Source organism: Parasteatoda tepidariorum, chromosome 1 (assembly GCF_982258835.1).
Source record: "Parasteatoda tepidariorum strain Cologne lab strain chromosome 1, Ptep-v5.0, whole genome shotgun sequence".
NCBI classification, from domain to species: domain Eukaryota; kingdom Metazoa; phylum Arthropoda; class Arachnida; order Araneae; family Theridiidae; genus Parasteatoda; species Parasteatoda tepidariorum.
This window is the reverse complement of record NC_141755.1, coordinates 136863291-136890950: the sequence shown is the minus strand read 5'-3', so window position 1 is coordinate 136890950 and position 27660 is coordinate 136863291. Positions and strand designations below refer to the sequence as shown.

At 27.0% G+C, this 27660-nt stretch overlaps 1 protein-coding gene across 11 annotated transcripts; it reads right to left on the bottom strand.

Moving 5' to 3' along the window:
* LOC147817064 (serine/threonine-protein kinase mig-15-like) lies at positions 1–27063 on the bottom strand. 11 transcript variants are annotated; one of them, XR_015430089.1, is made up of 10 exons: positions 26751–27059; positions 25828–25934; positions 24409–24611; positions 21999–22177; positions 19307–19518; positions 17643–17706; positions 15644–15894; positions 9122–9200; positions 6725–6805; positions 1–567 (listed from the first exon to the last, which is right to left on the bottom strand). XR_015430089.1 is itself a non-coding variant. In XM_087154323.1 (8 exons), exons 5-8 carry the CDS (start codon positions 19481–19483, stop codon positions 530–532), a joined length of 375 nt encoding a protein of 124 aa, XP_087010449.1. In that variant the 5' UTR covers positions 19484–19518; positions 21880–22177; positions 24409–24611; positions 25828–25934; positions 26751–27063; the 3' UTR covers positions 1–529. The 11 variants fall into 11 exon arrangements, 5 of the variants coding, with proteins under 5 accessions (XP_087010449.1, XP_087010448.1, XP_087010451.1 ...); XR_015430094.1 differs by lacking the exon at positions 9122–9200 and having other exon boundaries at positions 17643–17750; XR_015430092.1 differs by lacking the exon at positions 6725–6805.
* Between the last annotated feature and the right edge of the window lie 597 nt (positions 27064–27660).

Sequence of the window (27660 nt, the reverse complement as noted above, 5' to 3'; positions counted from 1 at the left end):
TTATTTCACAATTTAATTATTTTATTTTAAAACAAAACACAATATAAACTTCACTCAACTATAAAAGCAATATATTCTTACCGTCATTGTTTAATATAAACATATAATCCGTAAGAACACATATTTGTCCTTAAATAAAATAATTTTTATTGCAAAAAGCAACAGTTGGACTATGTGTTATCATTTTTATTATTATTTTCTAATAAAAAGAATTCCAAAACTTTACAGTAATTTATTTCATGCAGTTCTCTTCCCTTCAATTGCAATTTTTTGTTTATGTGCAACTATATATCAGAACAATAAACTGATGAATCTGCTTTATTGAAAGATTTTATAAAATTGTCAGCAACCACACAAACACACAGCAGGGATGAATCACACAGAGATATGCCTTTCTTCAAACTTCTGCACAACAACAAGAGGACTTTCAGCTTCGGCAGATTTAAAGAGAATCTAACAGCATATACACATCAGTTGTTTTGTTTTCTGTCAGGATTGAACTTACGGGCCCTCGTATTCTACCAGAACGTCATTTTCCATTTGCATTATCCAGCAGCCCAGACGAAGCTAAAATTATAAGAGAGAAAAAGTTAAACTTAACATTGAAAACACTAAATTTAAAACTATTAGCATTGAATATTTCTTTAAGACTTAAATCATTTAAAAAAATTTTAATAAGTCTAAAATTTAATAGGTAGATTTCTGTAACAATACCTAAACCAAAAAATCTCAGTATCACTGAGCAAGAGTCGAAAAATATTTCATTTATAACCACTCTCAAGTAATAATTTTATTCTTTCCTAATTATTTTTTATTAAAAAGAAATTATAGTTCAAAATTCTTAAGCCCTTCTGAATCACTGGAGTTTAAAAGATAATTCCTTCTAGAAATGTTGTTCTTTCTTTCATTTTTTGAAAGAACACCATAATTTAATAAAGAACAGGAAAGGAAAAAAAAACATTTTATATCTTATTGAAATCTGACTGTGAGTGGGGATTTTGTTACTAATTCAGATATTTGGAGCATAGGAAATCTGTGAAATTGGGGAAGGGGGATTCCGTTTTAAAAAATAAGATTTTTTGGCCACCTAAATCTATGAACTTTCCATGATTTTTTTTCCTTTAAATAGTTAAAATCATGACATTTCATGACTAATTTTGTTCAATATTGAAATGCCAGACTTTCCTTTATGTAAATTGACAGAGAGCTAGTCTAGAATGACCGGACACAAGATATCAGGGCAGTACTATGAAAAGTTTTAACTGAATACAAATACTTTAGGATCTCAGCTCAAGTTATCCATAACCAAAATTGTTCACAGTCAATCATTTGAAATAAATAAATAAATAAAATAAAATAAAAATGAATATTTTCATGTACAAGGATGGCTATTGTACAAGGGAGATATCTTTGTTTCGATTCAAGATGAAAGTTATTTTAATTAATTAATATTATTTAATAACATAATTATGGCTCATTCTTAATGATACAATTCATGGATTCAGTTGGCTGGAGTTCAATTAAAATATCTCAAAATACATTAAAAATAGTTTGCAAATTCAAATATATATATATGGATCACACTCTAGAACAATGGTTTCCAAATGATGTTAGGGGTTCCGTGAAGGAGTTCTGACAGTTGAGACTTTTTGAACAGTTTTTGAAATCTGTAATTATATTTAAAGTAATATGCCAAAAAATGGGAAATGAAAATTTTTAAAAAAATATATAATTTTTCTAACAACAATTTTATAAAAGTATGAAAAAAACATGCATTTATAAGAATTTGCAATAGTATTTAACATTGCGCTTATCAAATCAAAATAAAATAACAGAATTTTTTTTAATAAAGAAATATGTTTCCCTAATAACTATTTTCAACATTTAAAAACAGCTTTTTAATAGCAATATAAAAACAAATCTTCAATTAGACTAGATTCATCTCTAAGACAGTGTATATTCAACTGTTAAACATACGAGTAAAACCTAAATTAAGATTATTAAATATAAAACGATGAAAAAAATTTATTTCTCCTTTTAAATATTAAAAGTTCAAAATAAAAAAAAAGTTTTTTACCCTAATTATTACCGGACTATTTAATCATTTAGGGCTTCATAGCAAAAAAAAAAAAATTGGGAACGGCTTTTCTGGAATTGTGCTATTTAATGTCCTGTTAACAGAAGACACAGAAGGAAGTATTTTCATCTAATTTCTGTTTGTATTTATTCGTCATTTACATGCACTTTACAGAGCTACATGCTACCTTCCTTTAATCAGGATAAATATAAATACTAAAAGGTCTTTCATGCTCTATCCATTCTTTAAATAAAAATTGATCATGAAGGAAAAAAAAAAAACTATGATTACCACAAATATTAAAAATTTTAAGTCTTTTCCTTATGTTTCACTGCATTTTAAAAATATTTTTGCACTGAATTTGACTTCCTAGCCTTTTCAACAGTTTCATGGCCACTAGTAACTCATATAACACTTATTCTCAGTAGCAGCTGATTTAGAATGAAAAAAGAATATTTGTATGGAAATATTTAGCAATCCTGCTTAGGTATATTGAATAAAGTAAGTTGAACTATTTTTATTGCTGCCATTACCATCCTGACCCTTTATGAGTTGATTTTAACATTATTGAAAATTTTTGTTCTTGATTAGTTTATATTAGATAAGTCTTTGTACAAAATATATAAAAGTTTTTACAACAGTAACAATATTTTGTTTCCTGCAGAACAGCAATCAAGATGGATAAGAAATATTATAAATTTCACGGTAACTGCTGCATAATATACTAAATATTTTACATATAGAGAATTTTAGGGATTTTTATTGTCATCAAAATACAAAAACTTTATAACCATAATGTCTATAAATGGTCTGCAATATTTTTCCTTTGTGATTGGCATTAAATGAATTTGAAATTTTTTTATGTTAACTCAAAATTTTAAATAGTAGTAGACAAGTAAATAATTATTGATAATTAAAAGATTTAATTTAAAAAGGGAGTTCTGAAAAAAATTAACAAATTTTTAGAGCAAAGAAAAAGAAAAGCCTTAAACTGATTCCTGCGAGGTCCATTTCATTATGTATTAGTAATACTTTTTAAAATATTCAACCCAGCAATAAATTGAGTAAAATCTCTATTTTAATGGGCGATTTTTTGAAAACTCAATTATAGATCTAAAATGTACAAAAATCAGGAGAAAAGCCAGAAGAAAATGGCAAAATCCAGTAGTCTGCTGATAGATCCAGTAGAGTTGGCAGCTATGCTGCAGGGTAAAATAAAAAAAATGTCTATACATCTTAAACTATACTATTACCATTCATCTTAAAACTTGTAAACATATGAAAATACATCTTAAGCGCATACATCTTAAAATATGTATAAGAATTGTAAAGACAGCTTGAGATTCCTAATGACAGAAATGAAAATAGAATAATACAATGTAATTTTTATTTATTTTACAATCTTAATTTAAATTTAGTACATTGAATTGTATACACAATTTTAGATGCTAAAATTTTGGCCGTTTTTTGTGTAATAATTTTGAATTTTAATATTTTATTTAATCTTAAATGGAAATTCATTAAAAATGTACTTAAGTATTTTTAATACCCTTGCATTTTGTATCATTTTATTGTTTAAAATCGCTACAATAATTTGTAACCATCAGGGATAAGTAATTTTTTGTATTCATCTTAAATAGTCATTGACCACAGGGGTAATTGTGAGCCCAAGGCAAAATTCCGGAAAATTTCTCGAGTTAAAAAAAAAAAGAAGTTTAAATCGAAACATTAGAAAAAAATTTAAACAAGGTGTTTTTGTACTTAGTTTACTAAAGTTATACTTAATTTAGTTCACATAAAATATATTTAAAATTTTACACATACCTATGATGACTTAGAGAAGTAATTGAAATTTACAAATATGTCTTTCTTTCTTGAGTTTATGATTATAATAACTATTTACTGATAAAAAATGAATATTAATCTTGAATATAAGCTTATAAAGTAGCTCTCCTTACAAACAAATAAAGTAAACTGCGTTTTTAAGTTCCACCTTTGAAAATTAGATTTCCAAAAACTTTTGTGATCAATGATTTTTTGAAACATCCGAACCTTCGATCTCCGGAAACTTCCAAATCACGGTTAGAGAAATATCCGGAAATCCGGATTTTTTCCGGAGCACAATCAGCCCTGATTAAGTTTTAGGGTATTTTTAAAAGACTCTGTCGTCAAATGAAATAAAGCTCTTTTTTTTCTGAACAACAAGCTATTTTTATAACTGCTGTGAGTTTGCAACAACTGTTAAGACATCCTAGTTCCCAGTGAATTTCATAAAAAATTCCCTGACTTTTCCAGGTATACTAGGTAAATTTCAATGGAAATTTATCTCATATTTTATTTATACCATGCGATTTTTTATCAGAAAACTTAGTTTTTTTTTATTTTTTATTTTTGCTATGTCAAAAATTAGATTTTGTGAGCAAAAACATTGAATGAGAATGGAAACATAGAAAAGTTTCACTTAAAAGTAGAATTTTATAAAATAATTGTAATAGGCCCATGGGAGCCCCGGTCATGTTTGACCTATCTTTAGCCAATATTATTATCCATGCTAGTTCTGAAAACGATGTAAAACATCAATAAGAAGTAAAGACACATTTTTGTGAAAACGGTTTTATATTTTAATATTTGAACAATGCTACATTATCTGGGCTAAGAATAAGTCTTTGATTTAAATAATTTTCATTCATAAAAATCTCACTAAGTTTTAAAAAAGCTGAATAACTTTTAAAATATTCAAATTTTTCTCTCATTCTAAGTCAGGATAACTCACTAGAGCAAGATAGTGTTGCGAGGCCACAATGGGCATCACATATTTCCTAACTTTTAAAATTTCTTTAATTTCTTAAACTTGTTTTTCTGTTTTACTCATTCTTAATCAAATTATAATTAAATTAAATCAATTAGTTAATATTTATAATGGCGAATATAAAATATTTTATTCTTTTCTCATTGATCAATGTAACGACTAACTTTTTATTTCAATACTAATGTAGATTCATTAATTCACCGTTGTGCCTAATCAAATTTTTTTTTATTATTTAGTTCTGGGCCAAGTTTGCTAAATATTCAGTTATGCCCAAAAATATTCTTTCTTTTCTATTAATAAAATTTTTCATTTATACAGGAATTAAAACAAAAAGTTGAATTAGAGTTATGCATGAGAGTAGTTTTCTTACAATGTCATGTTTAATTAAGTCCTATTTCAAGTAAAAACAGGCCATACTAACAATCAATAACATAATTTTTAAGAACAAAAATCCACAATTAATTATTATTTTAAAGGTTTATTTATTGTAAATAAATTCCTTCAAATATTTAGCTTTAACTCAGTTAAAGATGCCAATTTTTTTTAAAAATGCTTCAAAATCTTCATAATATATGTGTATGTTTTATCATTCCATAATGCTAAATGCAAAAACTATTAGTAAAAGAGATGTCATGTTGTGTTCATTTAACTAACTTTTATGTAAATGACCATACTTAATATGAATAGTAAAAAAATAAAAAATTCATCCAGTAAGGATCTCATTAATGATAAAAAAAAGACTACAGATGCTCAATTGATTTGATCTGTAAACTTTTCAACTAAATTTAGTTGAAGCTCTGAGGAGCTGCGTATTTTAAGCATAATCTAATAAAAAGCAATTTTTTAAACTTTACACTCAGAAACTGTAGCTACTACTCTTGTTTGGTAGTTAAGAACATTGTAAAAGCATAATCTAAATAAAAAGCAAGCATATCTTTGATTATAATAGCTTCATTCCTTTTTCGTCTGTATTATCATGGAAAAATATTTACTTCAATTGATTAAGAATTCATTTAATCCTCCTCTTTATAAATCATTAATATGTTTTTCTTAATAACTTTGGCATTTGTGCAGAAATCAAATTATTTAAATAGATTATTTGTTTACAATTGCCTAAAACATTAACATAAAACTCAAGAACAGTTCAAGTTTTATTACAATGTTTTTACCTTTATAAAATAGCCATTAACTTCCCACTGCTAAAACTGTTCTGCAGATAATACAATACAATTGAAAGAATATTTTTAAAATAGCTTTCAAGATTGAAATTTGGAAATATAATTATACAGGATAATATGTAACTGTTCCTATCATAACTGAATAAAATGTTACATTTAAATCCATTATTCTTTTAATTTACAATAATAATACAGTACAGAACCCGTTATCCGGAAATCAGAAAACCGGAAAATCAAAAAACCGGAACGAAATTCTATAAATTTTCCCGCTATTTTTTTTAAAAAAAAATTTTTTTTCCTCATAAGATTTTAGGATTTTTCTTTCTTTTTTGAAATATGTTTACCTTACCTTCATTTTGGAAATAATCATTAGTGTATTACTCCATCGTTTTTTCTTCTTTTTAAGATTATTTCCAAAAAAAAAATTATTTTTAGTTGGGTTTAACAATAAAAAAAAATGGCTTTTTGTAGCGATTCAGAAAACCGGAAAAATCAGTTATCCAGAATAGCGATGGTCCCGATCGTTCCGTATAATCGGTTCCCTACTGTATGTATTGTAAATAAATGAATAAATATTATGTTATACATTTCAAACTTGATAATTATTTCAAACAGAATAGATAAATGAAGGTAAAATCAAAAAGAAAAAATATTTCTTACCTACAGATGTTGGCATCTCTCCCCACTGAAGAACAACATTTTTATTAACTTTCCCACAAGAATTTACATAAACTCCTTCATCTAGAAATAAAAATAAACAATTTATTTTAACTCATAATAAATAATTTCAGTACCTAAACAGAACTATTCAAAAAATAGGATGGAAAAAATTCTACTAAAAATCATTATCTTAAAAGTTATTTCAAAATACAGTAAAAGATAAGAGAAAGAAAAATACATAGCAAATTTTTAAAAAAAATGGAGATGCCTTAAGTTTTAAAAGATAAGTATGTTGAGTTCTTTAAATATAACAAAAACGTTAAAGTGAGAACAAGCACTGATCTCGTGACAATTACTAAATATAGTTAATACCACTTTAAAATATAATTATTTAAAAAAATTTGTCAAACATTAAAAACTATCAACACCTTCTTGAACGTTCTGAGTAAATTTTCCATTCCAACTGTTATGCTGCAAACAATTTTTTAAACATCTTAAAACATTTAAGAATCAAACTAATTTATGTAATACTTTGCATTTGCATGTTTTTATTGCTAGAAAGCAAAGAAGATGTTTAATTATATACTACTAACATTTTTAAGGATGTTTGGAAAAGAAAGCTTTTTTTTCTGTTCAACTCTTAACAAAGTTGTAATTCTTAAATAGAAATAAAGAGAAGGATCTTGAGAAATCTTAATTTTCGTGATCAACAGTCAGGTTGTATTTTTCTAGCAAAGAAAATAAAGCTCGAAATGGATATTTAAAAAAAAAAATGGACAAAATATTTCAAGGAAGATAGGCATTTAAACAACTTAATGTGAGTGTCGAAGAAAACAAGCATTTAATTCAGATTTTTATACTACTGTTATAATTATTTTTCAAAAGAATTACCTGGAACTAAAATAATTTCATAATGCATAAATCTCTGCATATGTAATTTTAATTATAAGTAGTTCTTCAACAGACTTTTACAAATTCTGAAAATAGTTAAGTAATTTTCTGAACCTCAGACTTTTAGCTTTGAGAAATTAAAAGGTTTTCGAAGAATATATTTGTTTTTATTTTTTAACTCATCATCTGAGATCAACTGAAAAGTTACAATTGCAACTTTTCAAACGATCCTAGTCAACTTAACCTAGCAGTCCAAAATCTTAATCCATAAGGATTATTCCTAGTGCAGTGATAGGACATGTGCCTATAATACAAAAATATGATGGAAACTTAAAGCATTAGCATAGAAGCAAAAGAATCATTGTGCTGAGACAATTCTTATAAATATACACTTTAAGCTTTATTTACTTTTTTAAACACCCATTTGTAAAACTTTTAACACTTATTTTGAGCTATATCCAATTTTGTAAAACATATAGATCAAACTATGTTCATTTTCTTACATATGTTTTTTAGCTGTATCCAAAACAAACAGCTCAACAACAATTTAATCGTTTTATCAATTTATTATCTTTTAACAATTTTATCAGTTCATTTAAGAAAGAGTATGTTAATAATCATCTTTTAATAAAAATTGACCTTTTTTAAAAAATAGTCTGAACATAAAAATTGTCACTTTATAAACAAGAATAAGTACATTTACATATATTTTTAAGAAGTATATTTGTATAAGTACATTTAATGTTAATATTAATGGCTCAATATGTATATATATATATATAACATTGTTAAAAAAAATAAAATCTTTCATAATTCATCACAACTTATTCTATACAGGTTGTCCGAAATACAACAAATGTGGCATGCATACAGAATTTAATGGTGGGATCTTTCCCAAGTTTTCCTAAAGGAATGCAGTGCCTTGCATTTCTTCGGCTTCAGTTGAAACTGTGCTGACAGCAGGTTCAATACATTCAAAAGAATGAAACTGCAAATCTCAAAAAGTTCTGATTTTATAATAATGAAGATTCCACAGAACAATTTAATGTAAACTGAAATATTTGAAAGAAATACTAAATTTTTATATGTGTGATGTAAAATGCACAGATTAAACTCAAACACATATTAAATATTCAGTTACTTTTTAGTATCTGCTCGACATAGCACATTTTGTCGCATTGTGTGAAAAATTATTAAAATTAAGAAAACTATCATTTTTAACCAAATTAACATACACAAATATTATAGAAAACAGAAAGTCTTCTTAATAATGGAGAACTAGTTGTTTGGGTACATTTTTAAACTGATAATGCAACATATGATTAGCAATAAGTACAATAAAACTATAATCAGTAATTTTAAATCTCTAACAATAAATTACAGTTTATATAGTTAGAAAATACTTTTTAATTTGATAAATTCTTAAAATGAGCAGTAAATAACTGGAATCAAATGTAAAACAATTTATGTTCAGTTATAAATTTTAAGCATTGAAATTATACTCACTATCATAACAAAGAAGGAGTTGCAAGCCTTTGGAATTAGGAAGAGTGACTATAGTGTGAGGTATAATGGAGTCCTGAGACTAAAAGAAATATAAACATGAATATTAAAAACTTTTGAAATGTTTTGGACAATGATTAAAATAAACTAAACAAAGGAGCAGATATATATTTATAAAAGGGTACTTAAAAAAAAGAAACACTGACATAAAATTACAAAACAACTAATTATATCTATAAAAAATCATACACATAAAAAAAAAGATTCTGCATAATCTAGCAGAAAAAATATTGTGTAAAAAAAGGCCCATCGGCAAAAAATAAATAAATAATATAAAATAATAATACAATACAAATGTGTAAGATGCAGCAAGTATAAAGAAAATTAAATAATAATAATAAAAAAAAAATACTTGCATAAATGCCTTTCTAATTTAGGCCCCAATAAATGTTTCAATGATACTAACAATTCTTTTTAATTGTCACACATATTTAAAAAACCAAAATTAGTTCATTTTAATATATATTTCATGTGAAAAATCACATGTATTCCAAATTAGTTTCAATTTCCTGTTAAAAAAAGTTTTTTGTTACCACTGCAGCAGAATGCTTTAAAATTTAGTGTTTAATGTTAGTATTTTAAGTCTTTTAAAGACAATTAAAAAAAAAAAAATTATGAATGCAATTTTTTATTATAAAACAGATTTTAATTATATTTTACAAAGTTTGATATAACCTTAAATAACCCAAGAATACAGGGATTAAACATAGGAACTTCATATATTAAAACCAGAATTTTAAAAAGTATATATAACTGACATTCATTATTCTCTATGCATACATGCACACTAGCAAACATTTCAGATTATTTAACATAATTGCAATGAAATACAAATCATGAAAACATTTAATCAGGGAGCTACTTCAATTCCAAACTTCGTTATGATTTTTGTGTATTGTTTATTACAACATTAACTGCTTATCATATCATACTTATTTATTAACCTTTTCAAGAGGGATCGACATGCCACAACATGCAGACTTCTCCCCATCATATCCTGGACTGTCTTGGTCTGGACTAAGGGGACATTCTGAATAAACCACTTTTGGTGGTCGACTTCCTCCGGGTCATGAATTTCATGGACATTGTTTAGCCCTGCTAACTTTGGGGATATGGGAGAGAGGAAGAAGGGAGAGGGATCGACAAGACATCTAGGTCTGTTGGTGCATCTTTCTGCGACTGGGGGAGGAAATTGTAAGAGGTAGCCTCTGTTCGTAAAAAAATGGTGACGGGAATGAAAGAATACTCCCACTGTTTTTCTTAAACACCGTTCACTACTTTTTTGACTATCGTATTTAGGGATAGTACAAGGACCACCAGAGAGGGACTCTTGTGCTTTTGTATAACTTTAAAAGTGCAGAAAACCTTTTTCAGTGGTTTTATTAGATTCAGCATAAAAATTGAACAAATAGCATTTCACATACCGTTTTCTATAATAAATTATCAACCTGTCCTATGTTATTATAACTTATGCACCTTCAAGCATTCATTAGCACCATGTAACACTTTGTCAATCTTTTTGTTTTGAACTTTATCAATGCAGAATCTCAATAAATAATATTTCAATGTCTATAGGTACATTTATGTTAAAAAAAATTAATGAATGGAAAAAATAATAGAAACAGCTTTTTCTTTTTTGCTGTTATATCAATCCCTCATTCACAACAATTTCTGCAAAAGCAAAATTTAAAGAATCAAGTCTTAGTTTACAATAACATACAAAAGTTTTAATAGCTATAATTATCACTACCTATAATAATAACTATTTAATACATTACAATTAATATTTGTAATTTTAGTACGTTTATTAAGCATTTCACGTTTAATTTCTATCAAAAAAATTTTACAAGCTGTTTTTTAACATATTTATATTAAAACAAATTTTAAACAATTTGTCACTGTTCTACTATAAGTCTAAGTAAAAATAGAAGAAATTTAAATCATTTCTGATGTACTAAAAGACATGTAATTTAACTACGAATATAACTATTTGAATGTATTTTTTATCTTTAGAATTGTTAAATCTTTTCAACTTATGAAAATACGTCACTTCAATCAATGATAAATAGTTTTTACCACTTTATTTGCCGGTTTTATGTTTTCACTATTAATGATAATAACAATAAAAACAAGAGGGGGAAACGAAGATAATTCTACTATAATTCCTGGCTAATTTGATTGATCTTCTCTTCTCAGTAAGAATGATCGTTACTATTGAAAATTATTTAATCAAATAAATTCCCTTAATCTTATTTACAATATTATATTAAATAAATTGTGTAATACATAAAAAAACTATTATTACAATAACTTGGTTAATCATTGACAAAAATTAATACAACATTTTTAATTTAATTTAATTTTCTAAATAGCATATATCGTAATTTAAATCACTAACTATAAAAAAAAAAATGCTTTAGCCAGTTTCTAAATTTATTTATAACATATCACTCAGAACTTTATTCCTCTAATCTCTTAGTTCGTATCACATATGTGCTTTGGTTTCCAAAGAATTTTCTTTTAAAATAGTTCCCCAACAAGTAATACACAAATATTTCAATTATTGTGCTTCAGTTGCAAATAATTCATATAAAATATTCATATTCAAAACATCATGTCATTTTCCTTTTGTACCAAATTTCATAAAAGAATGCATCTTACTGAAACTATGTAGAAACTATAATAGAAATTATATATTTTTTTAAATTCAGGTAATAGATTTATGAAATTTTAATGTTCTCAAAAATTCAGTTCGATCTTATGAAGATAAACCAACGAGATATTATTAGACTTCATAAAAACTAACTTAAAATTAAATTGTATCTAGCATAATGAGAGGGGAGGAACATGAAAATTGTCACAAAAGAAAAAAGATTAGGAAGAAAAAAAATACCATTTATGATTTCATTACAAATAAAGCATAAAAAATACAGTATTATAAATTACAATTTCAAAATCCGCAATCTTTGAAATCCTTATATAGCCAAAATCATGAATGAAGTTACAGCTAAAAAATGTAAATATATATCTGAATTTTTCCTACAAAATAAATATCTTTATTAAAATTCATAGTAAAATATTTTCTTCTTGTCTGCAACAATTACAATCAAAAGTTTAAAAAAACCGATAAGCACCACATTTATACCAAAAATAGAATAGAAACCCGAAAAATATTATTTATTTGAGTTTATTTAAAATATTTTACTTCAATATTTATTTCAATTTGAGATAATTTACTTTGACGGCTATGATTACTTGATATTTTTATGTATAATCAAAATTGCTATTCGTTAAATTAAAATAGCAATAAAGAAATTATCGTTGAAAAATAACTTTAAAACATTTTTTTAAACAAAAATATTTTTTACAAAATTTAAATTAACTACAAAAAAAAGCAGGAAAGAAAACAGTAGATATATACCCAAACTTATAGGTGGGAAATGTAGAAAACATTCTCTACCCTTATGAGAAAGTGTTGCATAAAACAATAAAACACATCCCACAGGCACCCCTTCCCCCAGAAAAAGGTTAAAGCTAAACTATCTATATTAGAGGTTTATACTTAAAGAGTTTTACAACAAATAGCTTCACAATTGTAGAGATTAGAGTTGTAGTAGAAAAATGTGGCAAAATAAATTGCAACACTTAATAAAGTTTCCATTCTTATTCTGCTTCAAAATCCACATTTCATTACTTTTAAGTCAAAGGATACATATTTACACCCCAAGTTGCTTAAATTATTGAATAACTGAGTCAGCTCTTTAAATATAAGAACTAAAGTTTATTTTTAGCTAATTCACAAAGTTCTCTATCAAGAATAACGTTTTGGTAAGAAAACTAGTATTTGATCAGAAAATTATCAGTTTATTTAGGGGAAGTCATAAGATTACAGGGTGGTTCAAAACTATGAAGTCAAAAATGTGAAGGCAGCTAAAGGTGACCTAAATAAACTGATTTTGTATAGGAATGTACAATATATGCTCAAATGCAGTGTTAAAAGTGCTAAATGCAGTATTACTCCCAAGTAATTGAAAAACAAGTTAGATAAAAGATTTATTAACAGTTCCTAATATTAACAGATTTATTAATAGTTCCTAATATTAACAGATTTATTAACAGTTCCTAATATTAACAGATTTATTAACAGTTCCTAATAGCTTGCAACCAGTTTAGAATCAAATTATAAAATTACTTGATAGAGCGAGTATCAACAAGATTCAAAGAAGTGGCGCATGAATTGGTGTACATGAGCAAAAACAGTCAGCACATTTTCAGTGGCAACCAGATCTTTAGATGCTTCAAGACTATTGATTCTACAGGTTACTTGTTTTATATTTGACCCCACATGAAGAAATACAAGCATGTCAAATGTGGAGAATGCGGTGGCTAGTTCAGGAACGTGAGAAGAAATATATTAAAAGCAAGCAGCAATGATATTTTTATCTGCATCAAAAATTAGGATTAGAGCGCATGAAGCCTACTAAAAGCTAAATAATGTATTCATATTTAAAACATACCCAATTGCGAAACTATCCAAAAGGAGCGCAAGAAAAAGATCAACAAAAATATTATTATTCAATTAAGAAATCATCAAGGTGCTTAATGAAGTGGAAATATATGCAGAAAATGTTTAACAGTGATTATAAGGCCTTTAAAATGTAAAACTATCATTTAATTTAAAGAAAAGAGCTTTGAAGTAAACTAAATAAAAGATTTTAAAAAATTTAATTTTATGTAAAATAAAAATTTAGTTATTGAAGTGCAAACTATCAGCAAAAATAAAATACAAAACTTTATGCATAAAATTTACATTTCCTTGAATCTCTTACAGATTGAAAATTGTCATCAAATCCCACGAAATTAACTCCAATGAATTTTTCCTATGATTTATCTTGGTGATAAGAATTTGCGTGACACCTCAAAATTTTGGCATGTCTAAAAAGATCTTTGCATAAGGAATGGGACAAAATATTAGGTCAACTGCGCCATGCATACATATAAAATTCAGTGACCTGCATACAACTCTGCATTAAATGCAAAGGTCTTTACTTTGAAAATTTGTTATTATATTACAGGCAATAAAGTTTTCAAACTCATTTGAAAGTCTGGTACTGATATTTTGCTAAGCATTAAAGTTGCAGAGCATGTGTGTCAACTTATCTCTTAAAACCCTGTAATTTTAAACTATGCAAATTTTCAAACAAACCATGGAGTGAGGGATATTTGCGTTGCAGTATGCCACTTATTGTAAGTTTTTAATACTAATTTCGTATAATTTATAATAAATATCTTCCACGTTATTATGTACATCATGACAATCAGCCACAAAATGTCAAGATATGAACTAAAGTGATCTTCAAGAACACAGAAACAGATTCCTGTGGCTAAATATTATATTAAAACTATTAGTCTAGTAAAAATAGCATGTAGTCTAGTACTCTAACAAAAAGAGTACAAACTTTACTCACTTAACTATACTTTTACTCTAGTTATATCAGAAAAAGAATAAGGTAAACTACTAAGAAATCAAAGACAAAAACACATAATTCAATGATGTCTTGATAACTACAAGCTTGAGAACTAAATTTAACATCAATAAAACAAGTCCTAAATAAAGCAAAGAGAAAACTTTTGTTACTTTTAAATCTATTATATGTTATTAACTCAGAAAAAAAAACTTCTTTTTATTTAACCAACATATTAGTCATTGTGTTTCTTTGGATTATTATTTTCTTAAGTTTACTAAAGTTGCAATTTTTAAAATACCATATTTATTGCAATATAAGCCACCCTTTCCTTTTCAATGTTACTGAAAATCAAATGCAGCTTAGAGTCGAAGGTGTAAAAATTTGTTGAATGGGAGAAATTTAGTTTTTACCCCTTTCAAATGGAAAAATGTAACGATCCATTCTGGTCACTGCACTAGTCACGTTCCATAGGTATATCTTTAGTGTTCAATCGATCCTGAACATGATTGTCTGCATAACAAATGCATAGGATTTCATAATAGACAACTCTTTGTAGGAAAACAGCGACACCAGCACCAATTCCAAAGTCAGTTGTGACAGTGGGAGTGACCAATCATTTTCGGAGCATGATACAGTTAGAACAATTATAGTTTCATGTGTGTATTTAATCTATTTAAAAGTTTTTAATTGTAAAAATTTAAAAAGTGAACAATTAATTTAATCAATCATTGACTTATTATTACTTCCTATTATTAATTTGATAAATATCTGTTATCAATAAACCTTTCTACGCTACTTTTTATTTTTCACAAATCTGTGTTCAAAATTTGGAGTACAGCTTCAATTCAAATAAATACCATATGATCATATTAAACGGTAGCGAGTCTGATATGAAGATCTGTCACCAGATCATAGTTTAGAGACCCACAGAAAACTCAAACATCAGTTACAAAAAAATTCATTAAAACTCAGAAAGATATCAAAATAATTTACTCACATGAGCGGGTATATAAATATCGTAGACAGCACCAGAATCCAAATCTAGAGCATGAAAACCTTCAGTAGAACCTTACACTACTTTGAGCCAAACACCCTCTTCAATCATCATATCTATTAGAGCAGGCCAGTGAGCTTAGTCTGCAAAAGGCTTGAAGGCCATGAATTTGTGATACGGTATTGGTGCCCATTAATAAATTTCTATGCTTTCTTTCAAGGTGATAACAAGGAACTTTATTCTTTCAAATTCGACTGGGAAAAAATTATAAAAACAGTCACACTTTGGTATAGTAGTGATATATTACTCATAAAGTTCTTAAAATTATAAAATAAAGAAATCAAATTCTGGTAAGAACTGGACTCTTAATTAGAATTAATCATCATTACAATGCTGTGATAAGTAGTCTAATGAAAAACCTACAAACAGGTTTATAAATAATATTTGTTATGCTTTGAAATGGATTTACGCTTAAGGTTATACATATTAGAATTGATGTGAATATAAAATTCAAAATGAAATTTTAAATATTAACATCACTAAACAAAGAAATCATACTTTTGTCAAAAGTAGACACTTTACAAGAATTCATCACTGTTTGAGTCATTAAAATGAATAATCTAAATATAAACACTGCAAGCTGTTTTTTTAAAAGAAAAAACACACTTATAAATACACAGTGGTACCTCGTTAACGTGAACATGCTTAACATAATTTTTTTAACAGGGTGTTTAGCCAGATTTTTCAAGATAGACCACCTGAAGTAAGAACATTTTTTAATTAAATTCATCTGAACTAAAATATTTTTAGCTTCCTTTATAACTTTATTCTATTTTTTGAAGTAATTGGTTGTATTTATTATGAGATTTAAAGAAATTATTTAATATAAAGCGGAAATAAAAACTAGATATATATTATAGTACAATTATAATTATATGTTTCACACATAAATAAATATGAAATCAAATATATATTAACTTACATATTTATAATGGGGATATAACAAAAAGCTTTTTTTACTACAAAAAACTAGTTTCACAGACGCTTTTATTATGACAAGGCAATTAGGAGGGTTTATACTAGACTTTAATCTTCACTTTTCTTGAAAATACAGTATTTGGAAAACTGAAATGTTAAGCATTAAAATTTTCTTTCAAAAATTACGATCAATTTTCAGTTTTTCTATTCTGCTTTTGTGTATAATCTTTGTTTTTTATATGTGTTTTTATAATAGCGCTGCATTCTTTAAAACTTTTCTGATAGACATTACCTCTTTTAATGTTTTATGCATAATTTTTTTTGCAGAAAATATTATTTTTAACATTAAAGTTTTGTTTTAAGAATTAAGAGAATATTCTTTTTTATTCACCTTTACAACTTTAGCTTATTTTTTCAATAGCAGTTAGTTTTTTTTTTTTATCTTAAATATTTCTAATTATTTTAGTATCTAATTATCTTTACTAACTTAAACATTTCTATTAAAACTTTTTCCCCTTTACCCCATATCAATTATACAGCTAAGTTTCGATTATTTTTCAATAATGACTAAACTTATTCCAATATAAAAAATATATATTCATGTCTTTTAATTAAAAAAAAAAGTGTTGCTATTCGGTCAATTTTGTTTGGCCAAATATTTGGCCACTACTCGATACATTTCTAATTCATAATAGAGATTTAAGACTTAACAAGATTAAACAAGGTTTGACTGTATGTACATAAAACTTGAGAATAGAAGAAAATAGAGCTACAAGTATGCTACGAAGCATAGTAAATAACAGTTTTCTTCTTTCTTTTTTTAAAATTTGTGATAAGTTAATTCATACTAAGAAGCAGTGCATAGCTGAATAAAATTTTGATACAGTGTTAACTTTAACGTGTGCCAAATAAATATTTATCTAGTATTTCTTTTGAATTATAAGCATAAACACTACACATAAATTTATGGACATAAATACAAAATTTAGATAACATAACACTTATGCATTAAATTCTTGTTTACCTATTTTAAAATGGATAGCACATTGAAGATCTCCTACATTTATCCAACCACTTCTTTTTTCAATCTAAAATATGATCACAGTTTTGTTAAGTAAATTGTTTTCATCAACTATAAAAAAAAGAATGGGCAAAAAATTAACTTCTTAAAATATTAACTTAAATAAAAAAAACTCATTTTAGTAATTTTTTTTTTGGCTTTAATGCTATTGTAATGAACTTGGGGCTTTTCATTAAGCATAACAATAACTTTTAAATAATTTACCACTAATATAGCAACCACTAGAAAAAATGGTCTAAAATACATTTTTTTAGACCTAAATAAATCTAAATAATCAAAAATACAAATTTAGGTATAGGTGTAAAATAAAAAATTATTAACTTAGTCCTAACTCTATACTATAGACAAACAGCATATAGTGAGCATTTATGCAAAATTTCAATAAGATAAGGCAAACAAATATTTAAAATATCACACTTACCAATAGAGAAAATAACAAAACAGGTTTTTAGCTGCAGTAACTGCACTTATATTTAAAAAAGAATGAAACGGGGAAGAGAAGAGTAAAGGAATGTAAACAAAAATTGCTGATGAGTTAAGAAAAAGTATTGAATACAGTTATCATTCAATATCAGTTTAAATCACTGACTCATTAAGCTTTACTATTGAGAGAATAGCTGCAGCAAAATTTAAAAAAATAAACTAAAAAAAAAAATTAAATTCCTAAAATATTTAATGAGATAAACACATTTAAAAAATATTCATCATTTATTAAATCAAACAAAAAAGTGGTGCTAAAATATCGAAAAAACAAGTAAAATAAAAACCAGTCTGTGCTCTTTTTTTATTTTATTTAGACACAATAAAAATAGTGGGTACATTTAATTAAATTTGTTAACTAGCTATATTCTCAACATTTGAATGTCAAAGATAAATTTGACATCAATTCCAATTTAACTCTCAATGAAATAATAAAAGTTATAAAAACTTTTACAAGCCTTAAAAGAGCTGAATCTTTAAAATGCTGCTTATAAAATAACAAAATCTTTAAAAAAAAATTGAAGCTATTTTTTTAATAATATAGGACATTTAAATTAAACAAAAATACAGAAATTAATTTAGCCACTGTAGTATTTGTAAAGTTTAATATTGAAACCCTTTTTTTTAATTTAAATGTAGAATACCAGTTAATAAAATTAGCCACTTAATACAATCAAACTTCCTAAGAACGAATGATGCTTTATTAAGTGACAGGCACTGTATATTATTAAAAGGCAAGTCTTGCTGCAGCTCCCTATAAGGAAATGGGTTTTTAAAACTTTTATAACTTCTTCTCTAAATAGGACAAAAAAAAAGTTTGGGAGAGATGAAAACGAATTTGTATTTAATATTGAAATCTGAAATTTAATGATTTACTCATAATAAGCTTAAAAGTATATTTGGTTACCGTTAATAATAAAAAATAAATGAAATCAAATAAAAATTAATTACATTGATTAAAATCAAAAGCTGAATCATAAAACATGCATTAAAAGCTATTTCAGTTTCCCTATAAGCTAATAAAAAATAATTCATTAATAACTAAAATATAACTGTAAGGAATATATAAAAAAACAATCCTGAACTTGAATATGTGTTAAACTGATAAGACACTAGCTAATACTCACTCCATCAGTTCTCAATATTTTGCTCCTCAGCCAAGAGAGGTAATATATGTGTACTCTACATTTTTCGCCAGACACTGTGACAAGAATATTTTGGCCATCTAGGACTTCCATTTGCCGAAATTTTCTCCTCGATATTAACTGATACACCTTACCTTGACCACTACGGTCAAGAAGCATGAGTCCATTCTCTGTACCAATCAGTAGATTTACTCCTAAGTAACAACAGTTTATATTAAAAAAACAATAAAATAAATTTTAGCTACAAAATTAAGTTCAAAAAGAAATTAATACAAAAAATGATAATTCCGAGCAACAGTGTGATAAAATATTGCTATCAGCAATGTAAAAATTCCACCTAATGCTTAAGTCACAGTTAGTAGCACTAACAAATAAATAAGTAAATTACACAATGCAATGAGTTTAAACCAGCTTTTAATCTATTTTAATAAATGTTAACCTGCTTTAATTCCAATTAATATCAGCAAATTACTAATTAATTTTTTTCTACAAAATAATTTATAATTTTATTATGCCATATTAAAAATTTAATGTCCTTGTTCGTTACCCATGAGAAAACTTAGAAGGATACACAATAAAACATTTAAACATCGTGTTGCAATAATAATGAGTGATAATTTATTAATAAATTAATAACGTAAGGTTTACTGTTTACTTTTCACACTAAAAATAAACACCATCAAAGACTTTAGAATTATTAAAAAAAATATTTCACTATTGAATGCTTGACTTTCAAACAAATGGCATGTTTTTACAGTTTTTTATTTATTTATTTTGATTTCTTTTGCGAGCAGCAGAAACGATCATCGCCTGGTAAATTACCTTGAAAAGGCAAGATCCGCTGCTTGAAGTGAAATTATTTAGTTGTAAGTGAACTCATTTATTTAAGAAGGTTGAAATAACAATCATATTTTAAAATAAAACAATTTAATTTGATAACTATTAATGAAAATAATAATGAAATTATTAACGAAGTTAAACTCATAAAATCTATATGAAAAATATCAATGGTTAAAAGCCTAGTTTTTAAAATATACAAAACAATGCCATCCAAAAATTTTTAAAACAATTATAGTCTTTTTCTTTGTAAAAAAGCCAGCAGTTAAAATATGCAAATACATACAAACTTATGTCAATATAAAGGGCTATAATGTATTCAGTCTTGTTCTAAATGTATCACGGTTTTTTAAAAAAACTCACACCTGATTTTATCACTAATCTAGCACTAAAACTAAATCAGGTAATTTGGATAAAAGCTTTTGATGTTTGAGAAAAAGGATTTTGTTTTCAAAAGGAAATGCAGGGATGAGATTGGCCAAAAGACAAAAAAGCTGAATTTCCACGTGAGTAAATTTTACGCGTGTGCAATCGCTTAATAATAAATTCCTGACAATTTAAGATAACAAACAAAAAAAATTGCTATTTTAGTTTGAAAAAATTACATGATAATCAGCAACTGTTTAGATAATTATTTTTCATATGATAAGAATTTCGCATTTTATATCATAAATAACAGCAGCATTATTATTTCTTAAATTTTGGTGCTGAGTTAATAAACTTTTTTTTCCACAAAAAATTTAATAATTTTTTAAGTAATTGCTTTTGTTTGCTAAATCTTTTTTTTTTTTTTTTTTTGCTTAATTTGCTGCAAATGCTTTAGGTTTTACAAAACAAGCAGAAAATCCTTTAACAAGGTCAAATTTCTCGTAATGCAGCTTGTGAATGAGGGGAAACAGATTGGTGATTAATTTAGTCGTTAGCCCATCTTCAAACATCTTTTCACAAATCCTATTTTCTCTTTCTTTACCTGCCTCTGTCACATTCTACTTTGCAAGCACAGAATGCAAGTTTTGAATATGTCTACATATACTAATAATTGTTGATAGAAAAACAGTCACATTTATAGCAACTAATTTAAAAAAAACCCTACTTCTTACAAGAATCGCGATAATTGATTTTAAACTCCAGTGAATACGAATCGTTACATATGTTTTTAAAAACGTGTAAATACATATAGTGATATTGGATTTTTAAATCTCGTAAATACGAATTATATTGTAGTATATTCAAATTTAGTGAATAAGAATCGAAATGTTAGCAAATTCCGGGCTTGAGACTTTTAAAAAGCTTGTTTGAAGCAGCGACGTTTGAATTATGAAAATACGAACCATCTGGCGGGCGGGTAAAAATGAGGAAAATCGTATCTTCTGCGCTTAAAAGTGGCGAAAATAGCACAAATGTAAAAATGTGGAAGGATTGACAGATATGTAGGTTGAATTTTCTGTTTATCTTTGAAAATCAGAAATAAATACAATAATTCAACGGCTAAATTTTTCGAAAAGGCAAAATATTTACTTAAAAAATTTTTTTTTTAAAGTGAAACTTTTAGATAATCGCAGTTTTTAATAAAAAGGCGGATATTCGAGATACAAAAGTAAAAAAAGCGGAAATCCGCTAAAAAGCGGAAAAATCTCATCCCTGGAAATGAACACATTATGAGGAGTAAAATAAGAACTAATAAGTAGCAGAATTTAGGTTTCAGGAATAATATTTACATAATTTACTTTGCTAAATAATCGAGTATCAAAAAAGAGACGGAGAAAATATTTTTAAAAAAAAGTGCTCGATTCTCACTCCATAAGGCAGCACATAGAATATCAGAGTTGAATCGTACTTTCTTATTTCTGGAGTGTCATCAGATGACTCGTGCGATGATGGTGTAACATTGACACTAACATGGCTCTCTCTCCTTGGAGATGGAAAGGGACCAGTACCATCACCAAACCCAAATGTGAGAAAAGAGCGCTGTTTGTGTTGTAGTTGAGGAGGGACCTTTCCAACAGCTTGCCTATACTGTTACATAAAAGAATAAAGTTATTCAATTAGAAAAATAAAACTAAGAGGTAAACAGACAATAAAGCAATACAAAAAGCAAGCATCAAGAAACTATAAATATTAATTTATGCTGTATTATTTAAAATTAGCACAAAAACAAAGCCAATACTTATTTTAAAAAAAGTGGTGATTTTATTTTAACATTTAGTGCAACTGCAATAGCATATAAAAAAATTTTTAACACTTACTTCCTGATATATCTGCAATGAAAATTAAGATACTTTTATTATACTGATTTCTTTAGAATATTTAAAGCGAAAGTCAAATTTATACATAAGTAATATTACTTTTCATTTCAGTTAAAATAAAAACTAAATATTTTCAGCAAAAGTTATGTAATGAATGTATATGTAGTTACATATGTTATAGTGAATGCTAAAAACTTGGTAATTTCTCTTTCCAATAACCTAACTAATTACTATTAAAAAAGATAACCATACACAAAAATTTTAATGAGACTTAAAACTGGAATATTATATTATGTTGTTCCATTTAAAATATGTTATTTATAAATTCTAAAAACAAACAAAAAAAATTATCATAATTCCTACTTAAAAAAGCATAACTCTCTCAAATAGAAACACATAAAATTTAAGCGAATATTTTATTAAAAAAAAATCACATATTAATAGCACATGTGGGTATATTTTCTGATAATTAACTTTAAAAACCATTAATGTTTCAGTCACCAGAATATCTTACTTAAAATACATATTGAATGAACCAGCTATACAAGTCACAATAGGAAAAAAGGAATTTCTTAATTCTAACTAATATTTTGCAGGGGTGACATTAAAGAAATGGGGAAACAGAAGGAAAAAAAATTATGCTTTAAAAACAAATAAGAATATTTTAAGTGCAATAAATGTATCAAGTAACAAACCAACTAGATGTTTCCAGGGGTCTGTCCAGACATTTTGTGAAAGGTCCGTTTTTGTAAAATTGTGAAAAAATTAATCGTAATTTGTGAATAAAAAATAAACGTTAAGTCACATTCTTTCAACCAGGGTCCTGCTTTTGTGAATTTGTGCAAATAGGGTCATGTTATTGCAAAAATTCTTTACAATGAGTTTTTAAATTGTAAATGGATACAAGATTATGCTCAACACTGTAAAATAATAATAAAAACAAATTAAATTTTCAAAAATAAACAGCTATTGCTGCTACTAAATTAGAAATGCAACACACAAATATTTGGTATTTAGTCTATACTTAGTTCCTTTGCATTTGTCTTTCTCCCCCCCCCCCCTCCCGCTTCCTGGGAAAGGTTCATTCTATTAGCAAAACAATAATGAAGATAAACAAATCTGTGAAGGGTCCACTTTTAAGTTAAAATATTTTGTTAAGGGTTTGTTAATGGATCCAGATTCCTTCTAAATAGACCTTAATTTTTGAAACCAATGCCATACAGTATGCTTATTCACAGCACTACCCCCTGACACTTGACATATTCGGAGTTTTCATGCAGCTAGTGATAAGCAGTGTATGGTGTACCTGCTTTTATAACAACTAATATTCCTACTCTGAACCGACAGGATTTTTGTCCACTTTACACACTAATTTACTTTTCACTCAATAGCAAAGCAAAGACAGCAAGAGCTTTATTAGTCACCATATATATATATATTATATTAAATATTAACTCATGCATGCATTTTAAAGTTTAAATTATATACACACTTAAATATAGTAATATAGTTAACAATTATGTTTAAATTGAGATTATAGTTCAAAATTAACTCTTATTTTAATTTAAAAAATCTGTGTTAAAATATAAATTTTAGTCAGTAATTTTATAAAAAGAGTTTTCAGAAGAACTTTTGTTTATTATACTATGGTCAATACTTAAAGTTTATTTATATACACTGGTTATTTTAGATAATAGTGCATAATAATGGTGAAAATTTTGTTTTATATAATTTGAATTCTTAACTGTAACAAAAGAGGAATTTTTTAATACACTTTTTCTCATAAGTTTAGCTATTTAAAATATCAATATTAATGTTATACCAATACATAAAAGCAATTCTTAAGGTTTTTGATAGCTTTCATTGTGATGGTTTCACACACAGTAATCTTAAAAAAGCTAAAAGTTCAAAAAAACAAACAAAAAAAAACAACTCGTTCACAATAATTAAGTCTTACTACAATTCTAGTAACACAACAGTTATAAAAATCACAAGTAATACCTCATCTGATATTGTTGAGTCTTGAAGCCTATGCTGTGGTGAAGACTGATGATCAGATGTGTTCGAAGCATGCTGCTGCAAGAGGTCAGGTACAACACCCATAGAACGTGCTAGCGGTCATCCCTATATTACCAGGAGAGCTTTGAGTCCAGGACCTCGATCACAGCTCGCTTGATGAACTCCGATCCGTTGGCTCCCTATCACTGCAAATAACAAAAGAGCTTTAGTTTTCAGAACTAAACACAATTAAAAAGGAGAGAAAATTTAAAATCTCTGGAATTTAAAGTATAGCAAATATGCTTCTAGTCAGCTACACGTTTATGCAGATTTTATTGCTATTACAAGAGTAATACTGTTTTACTACAGTGTGTTCCATAATTCAAGCAGGAAATAATTTTAATTGAAAACACAAGTTTTAAATCAAAAATTGTGATTTTAAAAACAACCAACAAAAAACCAACCTAGAATTGCATGTGTGATAGCGCATTTGAAATTTTAATAGTCTAAACACTGGCATTTTATTTTCAATATCCGCATTTTATTAATCAAATGACATAAAACTCAAAGATTGGGTGACTTTTAGAACACTCTTTATTGCAAACAAATAGCATTTTTTTCAGCTAGGAATACAAGTAATATTATGTATTTTTTTTAAAATTGTTAATACATGAATTAGAGTAACAAACCATGCCACAAAAATTTGACATCCTCAAAACAACTGACAGTAACAAAAATGACTACTAAAACTGTTCCCTAAGAGCTATCTGCTACTCTATTTAAGTGCTACTCTATTAAACAAGCAGGGGTCTGTCTAGGTTTTTCTGAGAGGTAGCTATTTTGTGAAAATTTAGACATAATTTGTGAAAAATTAAAATTTATATTTAAAAATCAACACAAAAATATGGATTTATCGTTTCTTAAGAGATACAAAAATGAAATTTTAAGAAAAAATATTTTGTGAAACTACCGTTTTTCCTAAAATTGAATTTGTGAAACAACCGTTTTTTCTAAAGTTGAATTTGTGAAGGTACCGCTAAACGGTAGTAAATTCGGCCTGGACAGATCCCTGACAAGATTTGTCTTTCTTATAGTTCTGAGGATAATATTATTTTTAATTTTCACAAATAAACTTGAAACTTATATATCATTCTCTGGATAAATACTTTAAATAACTAGAAATATTTAGTACACGAAACAATACTGCATTAAAATGATAAACAATGCATAAAATTAATGTTAAATAAAATGATACATTATTGCATTAAAAAAGAAATGTAAAAAGGTTAGCAATGTGTAATAAAGTAGACATTATATTAAATCATTTAAGTTTGTGTATTTTGAAGAAAAAATAATTTTTTTAAATGCAATGCAAAGATAGAAAATTTTAAAAATAGAAAGGTAGTTAAAATAATAACTAACCATCAAATCAGATAATCTGTTTTGTTTTTGACTACCAGTGATACCACCATCAATTTTTTTATATTTGTAATCTCAACCTCCAAAAAGATGTTCAATATTTTTGTCATCTGGAAAGAAAAAACATTTTAAATTAAGTGCATAAATAGGCACAGTTACCAACATGAAAATAACAATCCGAGGATTTTTTAAAAATGTAAATTTCATACCAATTCTCAAGTCATTTATATAACATTCTAGAAAAAGGAAATTTTAGAGATTTTATAATCATTTAGAAGAAACTGGTATTTCAAATTTGCTGCACTGCTTTTAGTTAGCAGTTGTCTTTAAATTAATTTGAATACTACTTGTATTTATTATTTTAGAAATAATGACTGGAGACAAAAGAACTGTTGCTGTCATGTGGACCCCAGACGGAAAACAAACTAGAGTAGTTTTGAGGTCTAGAACAGGGTTTCTTAACCTGTGGTTCATGGACCCCTTAGGGATCCATGAGTCACCTTAGGGATCATTTTGGGGGTACGCCGACTACTTTTAAGACGATGGGATTAATAATATTTAAATAAACATTGATCTTTTTTTTCTATTGTAATACCAGTTTCTTCTAAATGATTATAAAATCTCTAAAATTTACTTTTTCTAGAATGTTATATAAATGGATTTTTTGTTTAATTGAATGATAATAATTCAACTTCAACAATTCATCTACAAGGAACATCGAGCAGAACAGGCACAAGGGCTTTCACATCAGTTACGATTCATTCAAAAGGCACATTCAACAGAACAAACAGCAGAACTTCCACACAAATTAACATTAACAGGGAAATTACAATTCAGTTAAATTTATTCATTCACAAGGCACATTCAACAGATCAAGCAAAAGAAGCAGCCAAATAATATGCAAATATGTAACTAAGTCAACTCACGTGAAGAATTTAGTGTCAAAAACAATATTATTTATATAAAAATTACAATAAATGTCGTCAACATGCCTAAATACTCGAGCATGCGAACTTTCATTAGTTAACCAGAAATACAAGTAGCCGTGAATTTAAAAAAGATTGTGCACCCTGAAATAGGTAGGGGATACTATTAAAAAAATGCATTTCTATTTTAATTGAATTCTTTAATTTAAAAATCCAAACTAATAGCAAATTTAAATGGTAAAAATAAAGTATTGGTTTAAAACCAATTTCCAAAGATTGTGCGAAAATATTTTTACGCTTTTAGCTTACTTGTTTTCTATGACGTTTTTAGTTTTCCTTGGAACTCAAATTTTATAAGGGGTAAAATAAAAGCGCGCAGCAAACTATTAAGTAAACATCTTGAAAGGGAGCAGAAATAAGAATATATCGCTTTATTCCATTCTAAGCGAAGAGGTAGCTTGTCGAATCCCACTTTTACCCTGGATTTTATTCCAAATATTCCTATTTCCTGGTATATATAAGTCCCACAATGAACGGATCGTAAAGACACGGTTCCCAGCAGATAGCCGAAATCAAGCATCACTGGTTGCGGTCAGTGTGCGGGTGGGTGACCACTTGGATCAGTCTGCGTAGGGACCGAAGGTGTGCGGTATTGGTCCTCTCGTTAAACTGTTCCACCGTAAAGTGCTCGACTTTGAGTGCAGGTCATCGGGCTACCGTAGCGGGGGTGCCATGCCCTCTGCAGAGGATCGAAATTGTGATGGTATGTCTTCGGGTCATCCTCAGAGATGTTTCCCAGACAGTCGCCAATAGCCCATTGTGCGACGTAAAATGAACTACAACAACAACCTGGTATATATTTTTTATTATACAGTGAACACGAAAACCCTGGATATTATTAAGTGACGTC

What these genes read in the sequence shown, in the direction of transcription:
- LOC147817064 (XM_087154323.1), bottom strand. Translation starts at nt 19,483, where the DNA reads ATGCTTCTTGACCGTAGTGGTCAAGGTAAGGTGTATCAGTTAATATCG. An exon ending in AAATATTGAGAACTGATGGA is followed by an intron (nt 9,201 to 19,306) that starts GTGAGTATTAGC and finishes TATTTCTTTTAG; the next exon opens with TCTCAGGACTCCATTATACC. An exon ending in AGAGATGCCAACATCTGTAG is followed by an intron (nt 568 to 6,724) that starts GTAAGAAATATT and finishes TTATAATTTTAG; the next exon opens with CTTCGTCTGGGCTGCTGGAT.